This window comes from Hippopotamus amphibius, chromosome 2 (assembly GCF_030028045.1).
Source record: "Hippopotamus amphibius kiboko isolate mHipAmp2 chromosome 2, mHipAmp2.hap2, whole genome shotgun sequence".
In the NCBI taxonomy this organism is placed as follows: domain Eukaryota; kingdom Metazoa; phylum Chordata; class Mammalia; order Artiodactyla; family Hippopotamidae; genus Hippopotamus; species Hippopotamus amphibius.
Genome location: NC_080187.1, coordinates 200,835,886 through 200,856,232, shown reverse-complemented (window position 1 = coordinate 200,856,232; position 20,347 = coordinate 200,835,886). Strand labels below are relative to the sequence as shown.

Below are 20,347 nucleotides of genomic sequence, written 5' to 3'. Positions count from 1 at the left end.
TTTAATATTTAACTAAGCAAAATATGTAATAAAGAAGCTACAAAATACCTTTGGGATTCGCCTACAAAATCCATCCCTTCTTGATGAGAATTTGGGGCTCAAGCGCCCCTGGGAGATAACTGCTTTTCAGAGCCAGGAAATCTCCCTTTCAAGGTCTCACTTCGTTACCATTCACACTTGTGACTAAGTGGGTCTAAGGCTGCCATGGGAACAAGCTTCACTAACTCAACAAGGGATATTTATAAAACTTTATACTAGGATTTAACATAGAAAGACACCCAGTCCCTCTCCATGCTGGCAATTTAAAGGCTTACTAGTCAGGTAGCCCTGGCCTGCCTGGAGAGAGGGGTGAGACCCAGGCTCTCCCCCTGGGATGGGGCAGTCACACGCCACAGCTGAGTCACAGAGCCAGGCACCTGTGGACCTCAGTCGCATAGAAGGCAGCTTTTACCACACTCTAGGTTAGGGAAATACTGCATTAAACAAGTTTATTGCAAAGCTTCTCAGCCTTTATGAATCTTACATGAGTTTGCAAATGTTTCCCAAATGTATCTACCTGCTTTCCCTCAAAAAAACAGTTAGCTTCTTATTAAACTAGCAGTTTGGAAAGTCATTGCTATAAGAGACTCACTTATTTCAAGGTTTGTTTGTTTTGTTTGTAGGTTAGTAGCTGGAGACAGAGAATGCATTCCCTCTTAGAAAACAATGTTACATGTAATCAAATGCCCACCAAAAAAAAAAAAAAAAGTAACCCATGATGTAGTTAGAATAGGAAAAAGCATTTCAAGTTTCACCTTTAACAGGATGTCACAGGCCCGCTTCCTTTTTCCAGCTGTGGCCCCTTAGGACTGCTATTCCGGTCTCAACTGTGCCTTGGAGTGAAACACATTATGATGGTTACGCCTAGAAGCCATCACCCTAGTGGGCCGGGTGTTCCTGTATAGAAATTAGAGAATAGTTAAGCAGGTTCTAGAAAGGGAATGTCATGGTTATCCTATTTTAAATTTTATACAATGAACCAATCATTTTATAGTCACAAAGTTTAGGAATGGGTGAACGTTCACTGAAGCCAAGTTCTAGTTTTCTCTGACAAAATGGTAAGGTCTTTCCCCAAGCCATCAGGGCAATAATGTACATATTACAATCATAATAGCTCAAGAAATCAGTCAAAGCAAGCTTCTGTTGATTTCTTCAGTATAGAACACCCAAATAAATACACACAGGATACCTTAAGAAAATCAAGAGCTTTATTTTTCCTCAATATACATTTAGAAAATCGGTCTGAGAAAAGGTTTCATGAAACAGACCAGAGGACTATATACAAAGTCAGGAGTTCCAAATCAGCGAGACAAAGTGCACAGACGAAGCACTCTTCTCTGAGGGCCTCAGCAGCCTAGGACCGTCTCATCAGAGGTGAGGCAAGCTCCTGGATGGCTTTTGAGTTCAGCTGAGGAATCGTGCTGATCTTCAGGAGTTTGCTGCTTGCATACTTATTCTTGATGGCCTGCAGAAGTCATCTGTGATGAAGTACACATCAGGAGCCCCCCCTGCCACCCCCAAACTTATACCTTATTCCTAACCTAATTTACAAGTATCAGAGGGCCAGACCCACACTCTCCAAAGGGTACGATGATGCCAAATTGTTGAAGCCACCGAGTGCTCCAGGGCATGATGTGTCGTGCTTGACAATTTCCTGCCATGTCTAGGAATGGATAAAACCCAGCTGGTAGCACAGGTGATGGTTTCAAGATCCAAAGAGCATGCTTTCTCTTGTGAGCTCCCAGAGGGGTGGGAGGTGGGAGCTGTGTTAATCATACCTAAGTGCCATCAGGACATAACAGGTTTGCCAGCACCGTCAGCAGTAACTGGCCATAAAAGGGAGGGGCAACTAGTGCCTAGATCCCAGATGACACTCTCAGCACTGAAAACACGACCTTTCCACGGGGTGCTAAATCACGCTGAAACAAGCAAGGAAGCGAATCAGGCCGTGAGGACACTTGGTACAAACACCTTGCTCTCTGTCACCAGATCCTTGGTGAGCTCTGATAATTCAGCATCACTCAAGCACAGGACAGCACCCCATCTCTGGTTTCTCCTCTCAGGTGGGCCACACAGAGACAGGCCCCCAGGATGCTTCCTGAATGGGCTGCTTGCCCCTCCTCCTTCACCATGTTTACTGTTCAGATGCCTCTCAGTCATTGTCCTAAAAGATGCTGGACAAAGGCCCTGAGTCATGTCACCCGAACACCCAAGCCTTCCACAGGGTCACTTAAGTTGGACCCTTGCTTGCCGGCCAGGCTACCCTGCTTACTGTGCACCCTACCCAGGATGCTGGGTGGAGCATGGATGCTATAGGGTTGGCCAAAAAGTGCACTGGGGTTTTCCCATAACATCTTATGGAAAAACCCGAGTGAACTTTTCGGCCAACCGCGTAGCCTGAACAGCTGCTTGGGCCTGGACATGGGGAGCCTATCTACCTTGTTTTATAGAAAGTCAGCTCTCAGGGTTTAACAATATGCTCCTTCCCCTGCTGTACTAGAAAAATATAAAGAGTTTGTGCTAAAACAGACACTCGCACATACCAAAATATTTAATGAAAATGCAGACACACATACATACACATCCTCATGTCCCAAACCCATAATCTAGCACTTTGAACAGCTTAGGCAAGAGTACTTACAATGAATTTCGTCAAGTTTTCATTTACTTTCACTACATTTTTGGCCATGTGCTGCATGACTTCCAACACTTCATTCTCTGTGTACCCAGTGTAATACCGCTGCTTTAAGTTCTGGAACACAACGCAAAGAGAAGAGGCAGGATGAAGCCTCCACTTCTTTAGAGAGCACATCTTACACACACTGACATTACTAATGTAGAAGCTATAAAAAATATTCTTACCTGCTGGAAATTCAGTCTCAGCCCCAACCACTACCAGCAAAGCAGCCAGTAAAATGCAGGATGACTCTGGCTCTGAGAAGGACTGAATTAAGATGCTGGGTAGTTCTCGGCTAAATCAAATGGCGACGGTCCCAAATAATTATGTTTTAAAGAAGGTTGCACAGGTAAGTAGGGCGTTTCAAGTAACAAAGCTTTCATGCTTACCTCTGTCATCACACGGACAGGGGAAGAAAGTGGGACACAGTATAAACAAACCCAACAAAGGGTGTACAATAAGGGCAGAGATCTGGGTCTAGCACATTTCCGTCCCCTCTTTAAAGCCCTGCCTGGCAGTGGCTGGTGGGGAGCTCAAGAGCCCAGATATCCATATTGTCAGTCAGGGAAAGAGGTTCAGGACTAAGAAATAAACTGGCCCATAAGTGGCAACCTAAGCTACCAAACCCAGAAGAATGAAGACCTCCCAGCACTCTCTTGCTGGGCCCTGTGTAGTTAAGCACCAGATAACACAGAACACTCAGAAAAGCATCTACGCCCAGCCTCCCAGAGAACAAAATTCAAGCAAAAGGACAAGACTGATAAGACTTATTTTGTATGAAGATATGTAGCCTGACTTTATTTCAGTTTTGTGATAAAATTCTAGAAGCTAAAACACACCCCTTTCACATGCACAATCGGGAAAATAAACCATGATATAACCTTAATCCTAAAATAGTTTAAAGGAAAAAAGAACTGAGCAGGAGTGAATCCTGATGTAATGCACAATTACTAGTATTTTGAAATCAGATGCCAGAAAACAAGGAGGCCTATAGTTAATAGGTTTAGAGCCAAGGAAGCACCTCTAAGAGTGATTTGGCTAAAATGAGGCACTGGTCCCAAGTCCATGTGCCATACGTGTACCCGCGGCCTTTCTGTCTCCAATTTTTATGTCAAAAAATTTCAAATCTATAGAAAAATTGAAAGAATAAGGTAAGGAACATCTGTATATTCTTGGTGCAGCTTCATCAATTCTTAACATTTTGCCACTTTTTCTCTCCTCTCTCTCACTCGCGGCACCTGCAACTCACTTTCAAATGGTTCAGCAAAAATTGTGTGTGATTTTTGAAGCCATCAAGCGGCGGAACCATTTGAAAATGAGTTGCAGCCACCATGACACATCAGTTCTAAGTGTTTCAGAAGCATCTCCTAAAAAGCATGTTCCTCCCTCGCCACAATACCTCCCAGAGAACACATATCACATAAGAAACAGCAACAGTTCCATGATATCGCCTGATATATAGTCAATATGCAAATTTCTCCAATTGTTGCAAAAATAGCTTTTGTAGACTTCTCTTTTTACATCCAGGATCCAATGAAGGTACACACGTACATCTGGTTGTTGTTGCCTTTAGTGTTTAATTTAAAACTCCCACGTTCTTGGCTTTATAAATGACATTGACTGTTTTGAAGGATCCAGGCCAGTTGCTTTGAGAATGTCCCACATTCTGGATTTGTCTGTGCTTCCTGATGTTTGGGTTCGTGTCCGACATTTGGACACGAACTCTCTCTCGGTGAGAATGCATACTTCCTATTGCACGAGAAGGCAGGTCAAGTCAGGTATTCAAAAGTTTTTCTTCAGAATTACTACACAACTGTGGGGTGATATTTTGAGGACAATGTGACTCTTGTTCCCCCAAATTATGTTACCTAATGCTATAAGCATCAACTGACGATGCTTGGATCAGTTATTATACTGGGGGGTTGAAAATGGTGGATTTTTACCTCTACCAGTGTTTCTACTTTAATTCGCTAGCATTCTACTGATTTTTTTTTAAGTACCTCCCTCCCTTTCTCCTTACCTTCCTTCCTTCCTTTCTTATCATTATGGACTCATGCATTTTTTAATGCATTATAATCTACTACTGCCACAATTCTTTTTAATGCTCAACTTTAGTCAGAAGGAGCCATTTCAAGCTAGTTCCTATGTCCTTCTGACGTGACCCCATTGATCTCTGAGAATTTGCTTGCTACCTGTTACAAACTGATCTAGGCTTACCTTGTGCTTCCCCTGTCACAGCCCTGAAATCAGCTATTTCTTGAAGGAGCCCTAAACCCTAGTGGGTCATGGCATTGAGTATCCAAGATGTGAGCACTAGGTATCTTCACTGCTACTAGGTTGTCACTGTTTCTGGGTCTTTCATTGTGAATTTATTGATATTTCCAGACTTAATATAGGGTTCTCCTTTTGTTTTTAATCGTTAACAATATTTTATCTTCTTACAATGAAAGTTTTAGTCCTTAATAACACAAATCTTTGCTTTATCCTACAATAAAAATAGTTCCAGAAGATAATAACAGACCACTGTTAACCTCCTATGAACAGATTAGTACACCTAAGTAAACTTTGAGTATGCTACCTTTTTGGTCCTTTGTTTTGCTTAACTTCACATCCCACTAAAGATGCACAGTGAGAATGCTGTGTTCAACAGTTACAGGAATTAATTCTTCCCTCTGTTCTGTTACCACTTTGAATATATCGTGACATTGTTTTGGCTTAATTACAGTTTAGGGTTTGCATAGAATATGCATATTGTTCAAAAGCCAAAAAAGTTACATTACATCATATACATGTTAATAAAAAATTACAACCAGAAGTTCTGCTCCCATCCTCAACCTTCTACCCTGATACCCAGCCAGAGGGATCCATCTTCATTAATTTCTGGTCTATTCTTCTTGTATTTTTTGAAAAATTAGAAGATACATAAGCACACATACACATCCTCTTTCTCTTATTTCCATTCTTTCTTACATAAAATGTAAACTCTATATACTATGTAGAGGGACAGGTCCACAGGACGCCCTGGCAACCTTGCACGTATCCACCACACAGGCCACACAGACGAAGGCTTGAACTACATTGATCTTCCAGGAAAAATGCTTTGTGATCCTCCTGGAACATGAGGGGATGGCAGGCGTGGGAGGAGTGGCTCCCAAGCCATCTCCCCTCACTTCCCTATCTCTTCTGGTAGGAGGCTGTAATAAGACCACTTCTTATCACCCCCTGGCTTCCACGAAGGCGTTCACTCTGCTGCTTGCGGGGTACAGATAGAGACTCTAGAACTGCTTAGCGGCAGTCCAGAATAGCTCATCCGCAAAAGCGATCCTCTGACTTACACTGCGGTCAACGGCCCCCTTGGTTTCACTGTTATCCTTTCTGGTGTGTAAAACAAGAACCCAGGGAGGAGCTGACATCTTTGGCTACTTGTATGAACCTAAAAGTGGCTCACTGCATCTTTACTGGGTAAACCAGGTCAGGCCTTGGCCTGGCTTTGTCTTATGTCCTTGACAACTTGCTTGTTTCATCGAACAAAATATCCCAGAAATCTTAGTGTATCAGTTCTTAGTGGCCTTCCTCATTCTTTACGATTCTTTAACATGTTTGTGTACCATGATGTCGTCACCTAGTCTCTGCCTGCATCATTCCAAGCAGCTCTTTTAAGAACTGTTTCAAGGATAGTGTTGTGAAAATGCTAACAACTTTCATATCAAGAGGCCCTAAAATACAGCTAATTATAACTCATATATACGGAATCTAAAAAAAAAATGGTACTGATGAACCCAGTGACAGGGCAAGAATAAGGATGTAGATGCAGAGAATGGACTGGAGGACATGGGGTTAGGGGGGCGGGGGGCGAAGGGGAAGCTGGGACGAAGTGAGAAAGTAGCGTTGACATATATACACTACCAACTATAAAACAGATAGCTAGCGGGAAGTTGCTGTATAACAACTTGATGATGGGTGATGCCTTAGAGGGCCAGGACGGGGAGGGCGGGAGGGAGTCGCAGAAGGGAGGGGATACGGGGATATATGTATAAATACAGCTGATTCACTTTGGTGTACCTCAAAAGCTGGTACAAGAGTGTAAAGCAATTATTTTCCAATAAAGAGCTTGAAAAAAAAAATACAGCTAATTAATTTCTTCTTAAATTCAATACTCACCCATTTTCCTTGGCCTAGAACCTTCTGGGACAGGCAGGAAGCGGCTGCTGCCACCTTAGAAGGGTGATAATGCACCATGTCGTAGTCAACGAGAGTCAGTTCCATCAAGTATTTGGCTAAAGTGTGCTGTTCAACATCAACCTACAAAAGAACAGCCAGGGTCGGTAAGAAGCGTGGCTGTTATTACTCTCTAGCAAAATTCTGCATGAAGACCTAGGAACTCAGATCCACTCAACTCACTTTTCCTTCCCAGGTACTGCTCTATTCCACAGTATGTTACCAACACAGAACATGAAGCCTTTTAAGAACTGACAAGGTAAGTGTCAGGACTTATCTAAAAGATGCTTCCTATAAATTCGTAAGCTTTCCTTTCATTGGATCACTGTTTCTGGGATGAGACAACAAACAGCAAAACAAAGTCTCCTATGGAATTGGAGGCACTTACCTCCCCAGCTTTTGAGGCCCGCCTTAAGAAATGCAGTGGCAAAGGTCGACCCAACTCAAATTTCAGTTCTTTCAAAATTAGAGTTTCCATTTCTCGAATTTGAGAACTGGTGTAAGCATTGTCTGTGATGTAAACGAAGTCTTCAATATTTGGAGAAAACATCTCCTCATACTTGGAAGCCAAGAGCAGAGCTGTAATCCCAACCAGCTGAAGCTTCTTACGAGAGACTGGCTGAACCTAATTGAAGAAGAATGTGTCAAAAGTCTTAACGACTGAGAGGACAGGGGCTCTGGGTGGAAGAAAGTAAGAGGAAACCAAGTCCTGGAGAAGGGCACGTCGCTCTGCTCACGCCCCTCTTGAGGGCACAAGACCCTGAGTGTTGATCGCGGCATGGTCGCGGCTCCCAGGAGCTGCCTGTCATGGCGTGCTCACTCGCCATGTGCCAGGCACAGTGCTGGGACTCAATCATCTCATTGAATCCTCACAAAAAACCTGGGAAGTACGTATTTTTTTCCTCACAAACAGATGGCCTGAGAAGAGATTCAGACACCAGCCCAAGATCAGTCAATTGCTGACAGGGAAGAATTAGCCTGACAGCCAAGCTCCCAGGCACCGCTCCACCCCAGGTCCTGGCCTGAGTGTCTGGGGAAGCCCCAGCACGGCACTCAGCATGGTCTGAATCAGAATGAGGCCAAAAAAAAGCAGGAGTTTAATGGATGACTAGGGCCGAGGAAGGGGTGACTTAAGCATTTCCTTAATCCTTCCCAAAATACACTCATTATTAAGCCTGAAGAACCTTCCAAAGATAGTTCAGGGTCAGAGAAAAAAATCTCAGTCTAGAGTATAAGTGTTTCCCTTAAATTTGTTTTTTTTTTTAATAAATTTATTTATTTTTATTTTATTTATTTATTTTATTGGCTGTGTTGGGTCTTCGTTGCTGCACACGGGCCTTCTCTAGTTGCAGCGAGTGGGGGCCACTCTTCATTGTGGTGGCCTCTCTTGCTGCAGAGCACAGGCTCTAGGTGCGTGGGCTTCAGTAGTTGTGGCACACGGGCTCAATAGTTGCGGCTCATGGGCTCTAGAGCGCAGGCTCAATAGTTGTGGCACACGTGCCCAGCTGCTCCACAGCATGTGGGATCCTCCTGGGGCAGGGATCGAACCTGTGTCCTCTGCATTGGCAGGCGGATTCTTACCCACTGTGCCACCTAGGAAGTCCTTAAGTTTGTTTTTTAAACTAAGAATTTGCATGTTTTGCTTCAACTCTCAATATTGGCAATCTACCAAAAGTACACAGTGCTTTCCCATCCAGTGAGGATTATATAATGAAAACCAATGACTCTATGGTTACTTAGCATTTTGTAGTATCTCAGGGTCATTATTATCAACACAATTATTATTGTATCATTTGGGCAGCATTTGTACTTGACCTATATTATAAATGTTGACTTAAAATAAATAAAGCCTTATCCGCAGGGCTACCATTTGGTAGGTAACACACTTGTGGTTAAGGTCTAGCATTTCTTCTAACTGGTCAGTGTTCTCACGTTACCAGTTGATAAATATTTTGATGATCACTTCTGCCTCTCAGCTTAATTTCTTACCTTCCTCTTTACTTTAGACCTCACACTCTGAATACATTCACCAGACATACCTCTAACCCTTCTGAAAGCACTCTGCCTACTGGGACTTCCCTGGAGTAAGACTCTGTGCTCCCAATGCAAGGCACCAGGGTTCGACCCCTGGTCGGGGAGCTGGATCCCATATGCATGCCGCAACTAAGAAGTCTGCATGCCGCAAATAAACATGCCACAGCGAAGATCCCACATGCTGCAACTAAGACCTGGCGCAGCCAAAATAAACAAACAAATACTTAAAAAAGAAAAAAAGAAATAAAACTCTGCCTCCTCCCTCTTCTACAGTGATTCAATGCCACAGCTGGCTGGAAACTCTTAAGTTCTCTAGGCGAACTCATTTTTCAGATGAGGGAGCTTAACACCAAAGACTACTGAACTATGGAAATTCTGCAAGTGGGCCTGGAGAACTGGCCTCCAAAGGCACCACAGGCTTCAGATGGACTTTCAGACCATCTGCTGGTTTATCTCCTCCAAGGAATGATTGTGGCAAGACAGCATCTCCCCTGAGCACTTTTCAGCACACTGACCTAGTACACCCAGCATCGGTCAGCATCACCAGAGGTGTGACACACTTAGACTACTTCCTTTTCTAGCACTTGAAGTTCTTTGGCGTCCCATAAATTGGCTTTCGGTCTTTTCTTCAGAGGCACCACACCTTGGCAGTGTATAAATGCAAAGTTCACTGAGCTATACGAAGTCCCTGAAGCACACTTACCTGTAAAAATCGGTCCATGATGGCAACGCACATGTACAGAGTTTCCTGCAGCAGCCTGAACTTGGAGTGGACTTGTACCAGCCAATCCACCAGGATGGCACGCATGCGCCCATTTACATCGCTTCCATCTAAAAAATGTGGATTTATGGATTGCAGAACCTGTTGGTGGAATTAAAAGTTTAAAAAGCTGACCTTGACAAACAACAAGGTCCTACACAGGGAACTATCAATATATTCAATAACCTGTGATAAACCATAATGTAAAAGAATATGAAAAAAATGTATATATGTATGTATAATTGAGTCACTGCTGTACAATAGTAATTAACAGAATATTGTAATTCAACTATACTTCAGTAAAAAACAAATTAAAAAAAAAAAGTTGACCTCATTTCCTTCCCAGCTGTGTGGTAAATTCTACACTGCTGTATAAGCAAAACACAAAGACCCACTCACCTCAAGCTGCCTTAGATACTGGTAGATATCCTTAACATAGTCGCTGCAGAGCTGAGGGTTCTCCCAATCTTCAGTATCAATATCCTCGATTTTGCAGAGCAAGGCATCAGAGAAAGCTTGGCAGAGGTTCTCTTCCTTCGTGGCGCTATCCTCGGCTGTGGGAGAGGGACCCTACACCCACAAATGAAAGCGCAGGTATCACTACCTTAGGAATAAGCTTGATCGCAGACACAAGCAGGGTCAACTGGTTTAAAAATATCATGTGCATTTTTATAAATGATAAAGCCAAAACAAATACATTTCACAGTAAGAGGTGAATAATTCAAGATGTAGTGTGGGAAGATTTTGGAGATATACTCCTCTGTTAAAAACACTCTAATTTCGGAGACTTCCCTGGTGACACAGTGGTTAAGAATCCACCTGCCAATGCAGGGGACGCGGGTTTGATCCCTGGTCCAGGAAGACCCCACATGCCTCGGGGCAACTAAGCCTGAGCACCACAACTACTGAGCCCAGGTACCTAGAGCCCATGCTATACAACTAGAGAAGCCACCATACTAAGAAGCCTGCACACCGCAACAAAGAGTAGTCCCCGCTAGCCACAACTACAGAAAGCCTGCGTGCAGCAACAAAGACCCAACGTAGCCAAAAAATAAAGTAATTAATTAATTAAAATTCTATCTTAAAAAAAAACCCTCTAATTTCACTCAGAGTGAAAACCTAAGTCCTCACAATGGTCTATGGGCCCCTGCATGATCCGGCCCTTCCCTCTTCCCTTGCCGACCCATCTCCTACTTCTCTCCCATTTACTTCTCTCCAGCCTGCTGGCAAGCCCTCCCTCACCACAAGCAGGCTTCCTCTTCGGCTTTCTCTTCCCAGAAGGCGCCTGTCCCTGTGTTCACATGGGTAATTGCTGTACCTTCTTCAAGTTTTCCTCAAGTGTTACCTTCTCGATTAGGTCTATCCTATTTAAAATTACCATCTGCCTCCTATTCCCCCCACACATACGTTTCATCTCTCTTACTGTGTTTTTCCCCAGAGAATCTATAACTTCCTGATATACTATAGTTTATTTATATATGATGTGTATTATTTTCTGTCTACTTCTACCAGAATGTAAGCTTTATAACCTTATATTTATTCAAACTGATTTTGTGCACTAAGGTATCTCAAATATCTGTCATCCCTGACACAGAGTAGGTGCTCAGTAAATATTTATTGAGTGAAACAAACGTAGACACCTGGTTCAGAGATTCTTAGAGCAGACAGTTCACTTTAGCAGTAGCCTCTTGTGCAAGTGTAATGTGTTCTTCTCATCAACTAATTTATTCTAAATTGAGAAATTGTTTGGCAGTGAAAAAACAGGGAAGCACATTCCAGCCTATGAATAAAACAGAAGGAGGAAGCAAAGCCTGAGCAAGTACACACGCAGTATTTTATTCATGCTGACTGGGTGATTATTCATAAAAATCACACAAATTAAAATTTTATGAAGTTAAAACTTTTGCTTTAGTAATAAAGCAGAAATAAACAATTACTTTTTTAAAAAATAAGAGGCAGTATAATAAACTTTTAACTTACATTAAAGCTCAACGATTATAGTTTCCAGTCTTAGAGAAGAAGAAAATAGTAACAACAGAATATTCATATTGATAGCAATTCAAAACATGCCCTTCTCTCTTAAACCAAAGGTCTTAAACTGAGGAAGGGCCAGGTGAGCAAGAGGTATGGTATACTTCATCTATTCAAGAATTTAAGAGCCGTTAGAAGAAACAGGAAGAGCTACTTGGGGTACTAGGAAGAAACCTCATAAGGTTACCAAAAAGGATAGGACCTCAAGGAAAATGAGCAGGCAAAGGAACAGAAGTAACCAGGTGGAGCCAAGAAGTAACGGCAAGTCTGGGAACTGCACACGGATTTGGGATGGTGGGAGGTAGTGCGTGAGGTGACAGAAATGGGCTGGAAACGTAAGAACCTGGCTGAGGAGTTTAGATTTTATTCAAATGTAAGTGAACCCAGTGAAGGAACTGAACAAGGGTGACTAGAATCAGATGGACATCTTAATAAGCACACGTAGCTTCAATGTAAGGTTACCTTTCTTAAGGCTACGCGTCATCACTCTGCCCAGTCAGTACCAAGAAGCCCGGTTTAAGAAGGCAGAGGTTATCTTCATGTGCTTTGGGCTGCCTTAGCAGCTTGAAATGTTTACCTGCGTCTACTCAGAAGTATATCTGACTTTAGCCGTATCCCAAGCCACCAGGATAAGACAAGGAGAATTGCTCTGGGCCTCAATTTAGAATTTCTTGAAAGCATTCCTTTTTGGACTCCCACATAAGCTAATTATTCTAAAATCCTTTCTAAGATCCTGCTTGCCTGTGCAGATTATAGCCTAAGCCCTGTGGGCCAACTGTGCAATCCTGTCCAGTGTCTGCTGCATGCAAAGGTGAAAAAACCCATCACAAAAGTGGTCCTTGAACAAAAATCTTCAAATTAGATTAATGAATGAGTTCTGTGCGTTGTTAAAGACAACTGAAAGGTAGTATCAGAAACAATAAAGCGGACTTCCCTGGTGGTCCAGTGGTTAAGAATCCGCCTTCCAGTTCAGGGGATGCGGGTTCAATCCCTGGTTGGAGAACTAAGATCCCACATGCTGCCAGGCAACTACTGAGCCCGTGTACCACAACTACAGAGCCTGTGCACAACTAGAGAGAAGCCGGTGCACCACTAGAGAGAGTCCTATACACCGCAATGAGGAGCACACGTGCCACAACAAAAGATCCTGCCTGCCACAACGAAGACCCCATGCAGCTCAAAAAAATAAAAAAGAAAGAAAAAAAAAGAAACAATAAGCTGTGAGATTTTGCTGAACTTGAGAAGCTGCTCTTTGGTAATGGATGGGTGGAGTATGAGTAAAGGCTACTGAAGTTCTCCTAGCACCAGCATTCAATGAGTCGGGTCTGTTAAGAGAATGGATTAATATGAATATGCAAATATATAGGTATTTACACAAGTTTTGGTAAAACAGTTTACTTACTAAATTTTTAATAGCTAAACAATGTCAATTCAGTGCAATGAGGAAGGACTCCAAGAAAAACTGTTGATTCCAATCAGACAGTTCATGATTTATAGCAATGACTGTGTACACGTGCGTACAAAAGCGTACTCAATTGTAGAAAGTTACCATGATTAGTTTTAGGGAATGTGATGGAGTGGAATTTGGGGGGTAGGGAGGGTGGTCAAAATGAACTGACCCTTTATTCTACCTACACTACTGTTTCTGTATTATCTTATTTATGCCTATGTTTCTTGTGTAATTAAAAAAAGAAAAAAGAGTGCCTTTTATTTTTTGTTTTAATGTGAATAGTTGTGCTCATTTCCTTTTATATTTACTGTTTGTTTTAGGGAAAGTTAGGCCATAAAAGATTCTTATTGCTGAATAAGGACTATCACTAAATTTAGTGTTTCAATGAAATCTGTATACCTAAAACCACATCGGAATTTCTAGCTGCCACTCCCCAGTACATCTCTTAAGCTTGCATCTACATCTGCTACAGGGTATTATAGCGCCTGCTTTCACTCTGCAGTTCCTGACTTGATTGGGAGCTTCCTGGGGACAGAGTTGGTGATTCACTCACCTTTTTTCCCCCAGTGCCCAGCAAACGAGGGGCTAGTAAAAAGCTTTCTTCCTTCCTTCAAACCATTTGCCAAAGCCTCATGAGTCAGCAAAAAACAGTTTTCTCCAAAAATTGTAGAATAAGCTTCTGTAAATACCCGTGAATGGCTGGAGCCCTCGCCTTCAGATATTGCTGGCACATTTCCAACTGCATTTCCTGATGGCTCTGTTACATCAACAAATCTAAAGGCAAATGAGACATCTTCCCCAAAGCTACCTCACTCTCCTGAATTTCCTATATTTTATTAATTTATTCCATAAATGATTCCTTAAATACTCATATGCTTAAGGGTCTCACTCCTCTATCCCAAGCAAAACACCCAAAGGATTCCTTCTGAATACAGGATGATGTCCCTGAAAGGAGTTCTGGTACATCCAAACACATTTGAGGTAGTTTCTTAGCACCCATACAGATACTGGCATATGGGTATCTTACGGGAGATCTGGGCTCATTCAAGACACCCATCAGCCCCTGCTTAGAAAACTGCAGCACCTCCTAATTAATGTCCCTTCCACGGCCACCCTACACTGCTTTCATCACTTCTCTCCTCCTCAAAACGTTCCACAGCTTCCTCATTGCCTAATAGGATAAAATTCAAATTCCAAGGCCTTCACATCCAACTGCAACCTTCTTCCCAACTCTTTTTCCTGCTTCCTCACACAAACCTTCTGACCCAATTTAGACTTGTTGACTCTTTGCCCCAGAGGACAGAATTTATAGGCCTATTCCCTATTTGGTGCCTTGATTCTTACTGCTGCTTTGTTCCCCCAAAAGGTGCCTGGTCTTATCAGCTTCTCCCTATCCTTAAAAATCCCACTTACGCCAGGAAGTTTCCCCAGACCACTCCATCCCTCACAATTCTCTCCCTCCTTTAGATGCACTCTGCATGCAGTCATCCATTGCCTGTGGGCATCTAGCATCATGCCCCCGGATTACATATTTAATTTTCAGGTACAGATGCCCCTTCTAGGTAAGTCTCCTCAAGGCAAGATGTCTCTTTATCAGTCTTAACACAATCAGATGTGTATAGTAAGCACTCAACCTATTTCTCGAATATATTCAACGTTTTATTTTGAAAAACTTCAAACATACAGTAATATATAAATGTTTTGAGCTAGAGTGAAGTGGTCATTGCTGTATTCTCAGCACCTACAGCAGTGCTTGCTTCATTGTAATTATATGAATGTGTATAATCTATGAACGAGAGCATGCATGAACTAGAATACAGCGGAAGATGAACAGGCCAGTGGGCCCATCAGTGTTCTAACTTCAGCTGAGCTAACCAGTCACGGAGACTACAAGCTATCAACAGAGAATTTTGGCATTACTTTGTCCTTCCATGAGTGAAGGTCTCAGAATTGTAAGCTTCCACCACCTTCATGGGCAAGTTCATTCTTATAGTGAGTTATCTTAATAAAACCTACCAAATTTTCCTCTGAGATCACTAACTTTATCTGGGTATTAAGGTATTTAACTTTGTTATTCAAGGTCATAACACTATGTTAAGGTACCATCACTAAAAAGATATACATGTTCACTTTCTACACTGTTGTCTTAAAGTAGAGCTCTAGCTATCAGTGTTCTTCAAAAGATGCAGTGAGGACAAAGGTACTCTTATAGTTTAGTCCCAAACAGGCTACTCCATTAAGTACATTTGTAAATTCAGAAATTCCTACCTTTGGAGCCAACACTTCCATCTGTACTGGTTTCACAGAAGCAGTAGGTTTCAGGTGCTTGTTGACATTTGTTGTTTTGGTGGGTGGAACATGTACTTTAGTGTTCTGAGCTTTCTAAAAGGGAAAAGAAACACACATAGGGCAAGACAGCCAGTGTTGCCCCTCAGCGCTCTACAGAATCAGCCTAGTGTGCACACGTACAGGCCTCACAGTTTTTACCTTAGCTACTTGTGTGGCTCTGGCTGTAACTCGATTTCCAATTTCTTCTAAAACTGCCCGCCTGATAGTCACATGACTTTTAGGTTTAGTACTAACTCCTGTGTCAACATTCTCCAAATTGGTGGACACCTAAAAAAAAAAAAGGAAAAAAATTAATGAAGAGTTGAAATCACTTACAATACTTTGCCAGTGTCAGATACCCAAGTTCAGAATTGATTCAAGAAAGGTGAATATGCTGAGATCTGTGAGAGGGAAAAGTTACATTTTAGGAAGTCTAAAACTCTACTTGTGATTTATAACATCACTCTAAATTAGGTAAATCATTCATCCACCTTACATATTTTTAAAAAATCCCACTAAGAGCTTCACAAATAAGTGATTATTTCTCATATGGCATCCACATCACTTGTTAGATATCCCTCAGCATTTATTTAAAAAACTTCCTTGACAGAGATGAGTAACAAGTGCAATTAAGATGCAATATTAAAAAGCTGTTTAGGGACTTCCTAGGTGGCTTGCTGCTTAAGAATCCGCCTGCCAATGCAGGGGACACGGGTTCGATCCCTGATCCAGGAAGACTCCACATGTTGTGGAGCAACTAAGTCTGTGTACCACAACTACTGAGCCTGTGCTCTAGAGCCTGTGTGCCGCAACTACTGAAACCCGCATGCCTAGAGCCCATGCTCTGCAACAAGAGAAGCCACTGCAATGAGAAGCCCGCACACCACAATGAAGAGTAGCCCTTGCTCGCCGCAACTAGAGAAAGCCCGTGTGCAGCAACGAAGACCCAATGCAACCAATAAAGTAATTAATTAATTTTTTAACAAGCTGTTTAAAAACCAGATGTTTAAAACCTAAACTAGCTTTGTTTCTTATGCCACGCTAGAAATAAGAAGTGCTCAGATGGACAAGATCTTTAGAGATACAGCCTTTTAGCCATGAGGGTGCTACAGCATGTACTCCATCTTTTATTAGGGATATTTAGAAAGAAAATAGTTTTCATGAGTAAAATAGTTTTAATCTCAAATTCATAGAAAGTTTGAATTGTATGAAATAAAAATTGTTAGTTGACCTTAACCTGCTTTAGACAGAATGTGCTTAGAAACAAAACTTGTTAGTAAAAACAATTCACACAAAGTTTATTATATGTAATATATATTTCATGAGAAAAAAACAGCATGTAACTTCCCTGAGAATCGGGGGTCCTAATCTTAAAAAATTTCCCTACAGGGGGTTTGAATGGACCTACCAGGATAGACAGAGGGGCGGGGAAAAACTCAAGCCTTACCTGAATAGAAAGAATTTGATGATGAAAGCACTTTATGGGATAGATGAGACAAAAATTACTTATCAGTTTGACTCAGATTCACGAAAGAGTTACAATCAAATACCAAATGTATTCAACTTATTAGGATTCTCAAAAGTCACACTGTTCAACCTTTCCAACAGTTATTGCCAATTTTGAAAAGTGTTTAAAAGTTGAATTCTTATGGGTTGAAGCCTGGTAATCTGATTAAGTTAATCCATCTGGAAGGGAAAACCGGCAGCTTTTAACAAGCCTACAGCCAGGAAGATGGAGCTCAGGTGTGTCAGGGCCCTCTACTTTTCAGCAAAGAAAAAAGTAGATCCAGGTACAATTCAAACCTACAGGAAAAAATCCAAAATACCATCAACACTTTGTTTTTTGCAAAGATGACATAAATGAATTTGGACCCTTCTCTCAGTCTGCCATATGGCTCCAAATTATATGCAAAATCGCTATTACATTTGAGAAAAGATATTACTTTTTTAAAGGGACAAACCCATACATTAGTGAACCTAGCCTTGTAAAACTTTGTGTGCATAAATAAATAGGAAACTAATAAAAGTGAAATGTGAAAACATTTGAAAAACAGCCATGGCTGTTGCTTGATCAAACATTCAGAACACTTTACAGCCTGCGGGAATTTCTTCAGTCCTTCTCCCCATCCCCACCACGGATCCCTTAGCTGGCAAGGAGTTTAAGAGAGGAAGGAAACCCCAAGAAGCTGTAACTAACAACAAAGCGCCCTCGGGGGTCGCTCGCCGCGTCCTGGGCCCCGGTGCTCCCGGGGCGCTTTCCTACGCTTCCCCCGTCCCTGGGCAGGGGCCACCAGGCCAGGAGCAGGGGCCCGGAGAGAGGAAGCGAGGCAGGCAGAAGCGGGCCGGAGCGGGGAGGCCAGGCCGCAGGGCCCGGACCGCCTGAAGGAGTGGGGAAACGGCGCAGGTTGGGACGAAGAAGCTCGGAACCGAGGAGAGAGAGAAGCGAGAGGTGGCCCATGGGGCTGCGCGGCCGGGGCCCAGGCCCGTGCGGGGGTCGCCGGCCCACTCACCGCGGGGCGTCGGAGAAGCGCCATGAGGGACGGGACAGGCAAGAGTGGCAGCCCGGCCCAGGGAGGGACGCGGACTGGAAACGGAGAGCACTAGCTTCCGCGGCGCCGTTAGGATACGCTCCGGGCCCGCACCGCTGCGGATCTTCTGCAAGTCGCCTAGCTCCCGGATTCAAATACCGCGCCGCTCGCGCCCCCATTGGGCGGCCCTACGTATGGCGCGCCCTTCCCATTGGCTAAGCGGGAGGCGTTCCCTCAGGCTGATTGGCTGAATTTTCCAGACCCGTTTGGTTGTCATAACAACCGGTTGTTTTTTCTGCGTACTGTCTTTTAAAATAATCTCAGCCCTGAGATTAAACAAAAATGAAATGCCTCATTGGGAAAGCAGACGTAGGACGCCTTGTCTGAGTCTTGACGAGGCCTCAATTACGGATGTCTACGTTGGTACCGGATGAGCGGAAGTCGGTTCTAGGGAACACCTTGGAAATGTCATTTCCGACCTTCATTTCTCTTCCGGAAATTTCGCGTTGGAGTTTAGGTCGGGTTGGCTTGCCTGAGTCGTGGAACAGGCGCCTCGGGGTGGTTTAGGGCTGCGCTGTGTTAGGGAGTTGAGACGCAAACTTGTGCTTAAGGAGTAGGACTTGTGGCCTTTACTCAAAAGCTAAGATTCCTAGGAGAGGTGGGAAAATGATAAATGCGATTTGGGTGACTCCTGATTTATATAAGCTCTCCATTGTGTTGCCGGTGTGTTTTGTGATCGGCGCTCAACATATATTCGTCGATAAATTATCTTATGATGTGCAGAAGGTTTTAAAATGAGAAAGACAAGTGTGATCCAGCCTTGGGCAGCAGGGTGGGAGGATCAGGTCAAGGCAAAAGAGGAAAGAAAAGGTGAGAAGAACTGGTAAGGGAAGAGGAAAGGAAAGGGTACAAGGCCCATAGAGAAGGTACTGAAATGACTTCTGATGATAGGCTCTGTATAAGAACTTGAGCAAGCTTTCCCATCACTCCCACTCCACTCTAAAAAATGGTTTCTCTCTGTTACTGGGGTGCAAATTGACGTGATCTGAATTAAATTCCTTCCCTTGCATCTAACATTTCTAAACCTGTTTCCTCTTTAGTAAAACAGAAATAATTGCAGCTACTAATGGCATGGGAAGATGTTAGTGTATCCATCGTCCTATAACTAAAAATTAGATATCCAGTGAAGCAGTGTTGGGAAGAGAAAACAGATGTTTAGTGCACTGGGGTTGTGAGTAAAATTATATTTTTGCTTTCTTGTTAAATCGAAAGCTACAACTATAAAACAATCCTTACCAACTCTCAGGGCTTTGTAAACAGAAATGTTATAAATGGTAAAGCGCTTTTAACTGAATTGTCATTGTTAAAATTGAATAATTTAATAAATATCAGACATTTAATTTAAATTGTATTTTCATTTAAAATAGAAGTACTATTTCTTGTGGTTTATCCCTCACTGCAACTAACCTAGAACCTTACAAATGAATTTTTTGATTCAATCTCTTGTCTAATGCATTGTAGTCCTTCTGTATTTTTATTTCCTGTTCCCTCCTGTCTTAGGTAACATTTATTGATCACTCTTCCTATATACTAATTTAAATAAACTTTCTAATAGAATCCTCATAATCTTTATAAGACAGTATTGGTCCAATTTTTTGCTCATTTCTTAAATTGAGGTATAATTGATACATATTAGTTTCAGGTGTACAACATAATTATTTAATATTTGTATATATTGCAAAATGATCACCACAGTGAGTCTAGTTAACACCCGTCATATGTTATCCCAATCTAACAGATGAAGAAACTAAGTCTCAGAGCAGTTGTACATATGTCTTGGCTGCAATCACAGTCCTCATGGGTTTCAGAGCTAGAGTTTGTACTCAGGTCTGATTCCAAAGCCTGTGCTTTTTCCACCGTATTTAGCGTTGTTTTCTCTATTTACATTTGAGAGAAAGAGTGGGAAAAGTTTGAAACAGTCATTAAAGGGAATCGAAGAGAAAATTAACCAAGGATAAATTTCCTGAAGGCCAACGGCCTTTTACATTATGGTAAAATTCTACATGATCAATTCACTTTATTTTCATTTCTTGATCAAGTACAGCTTCAAAAAGGTATGCATATGGGGCGGGTATGGAGTGAAGGGAGAATATTGCAGGCATAGAGAGCACCTCAAGCAAAAGCACACAAACCACCAATACTGGACTGGCATGATGAGTGGCTTGGTTTGGCAGGAGTTATTGGGCTTCAAGGTAGGTGTTGCCTAGTGTCTTCCAAACCCA

At 42.5% G+C, this 20,347-nt stretch overlaps 1 protein-coding gene across 2 annotated transcripts; it reads right to left on the bottom strand.

The window, feature by feature from the left end:
- Nucleotides 1-1,225: 1,225 nt before the first annotated feature.
- On the bottom strand, nt 1,226-18,217 carry CCNB2 (cyclin B2). Of its 2 annotated transcripts, XM_057724991.1 has the most exons (9): nt 18,048-18,217; nt 15,697-15,825; nt 15,478-15,591; nt 10,128-10,298; nt 9,672-9,830; nt 7,323-7,559; nt 6,878-7,018; nt 2,681-2,791; nt 1,226-1,504 (listed from the first exon to the last, which is right to left on the bottom strand). In XM_057724991.1, the coding sequence occupies exons 1-9, from the start codon at nt 18,069-18,071 to the stop codon at nt 1,394-1,396; spliced, it is 1,197 nt and encodes a 398-aa protein (XP_057580974.1). In that variant the 5' UTR covers nt 18,072-18,217; the 3' UTR covers nt 1,226-1,393. The 2 variants fall into 2 exon arrangements, with proteins under 2 accessions (XP_057580974.1, XP_057580975.1); XM_057724992.1 differs by lacking the exons at nt 1,226-1,504; nt 2,681-2,791 and adding an exon at nt 2,852-4,465 and having other exon boundaries at nt 18,048-18,184.
- Nucleotides 18,218-20,347: the final 2,130 nt, after the last annotated feature.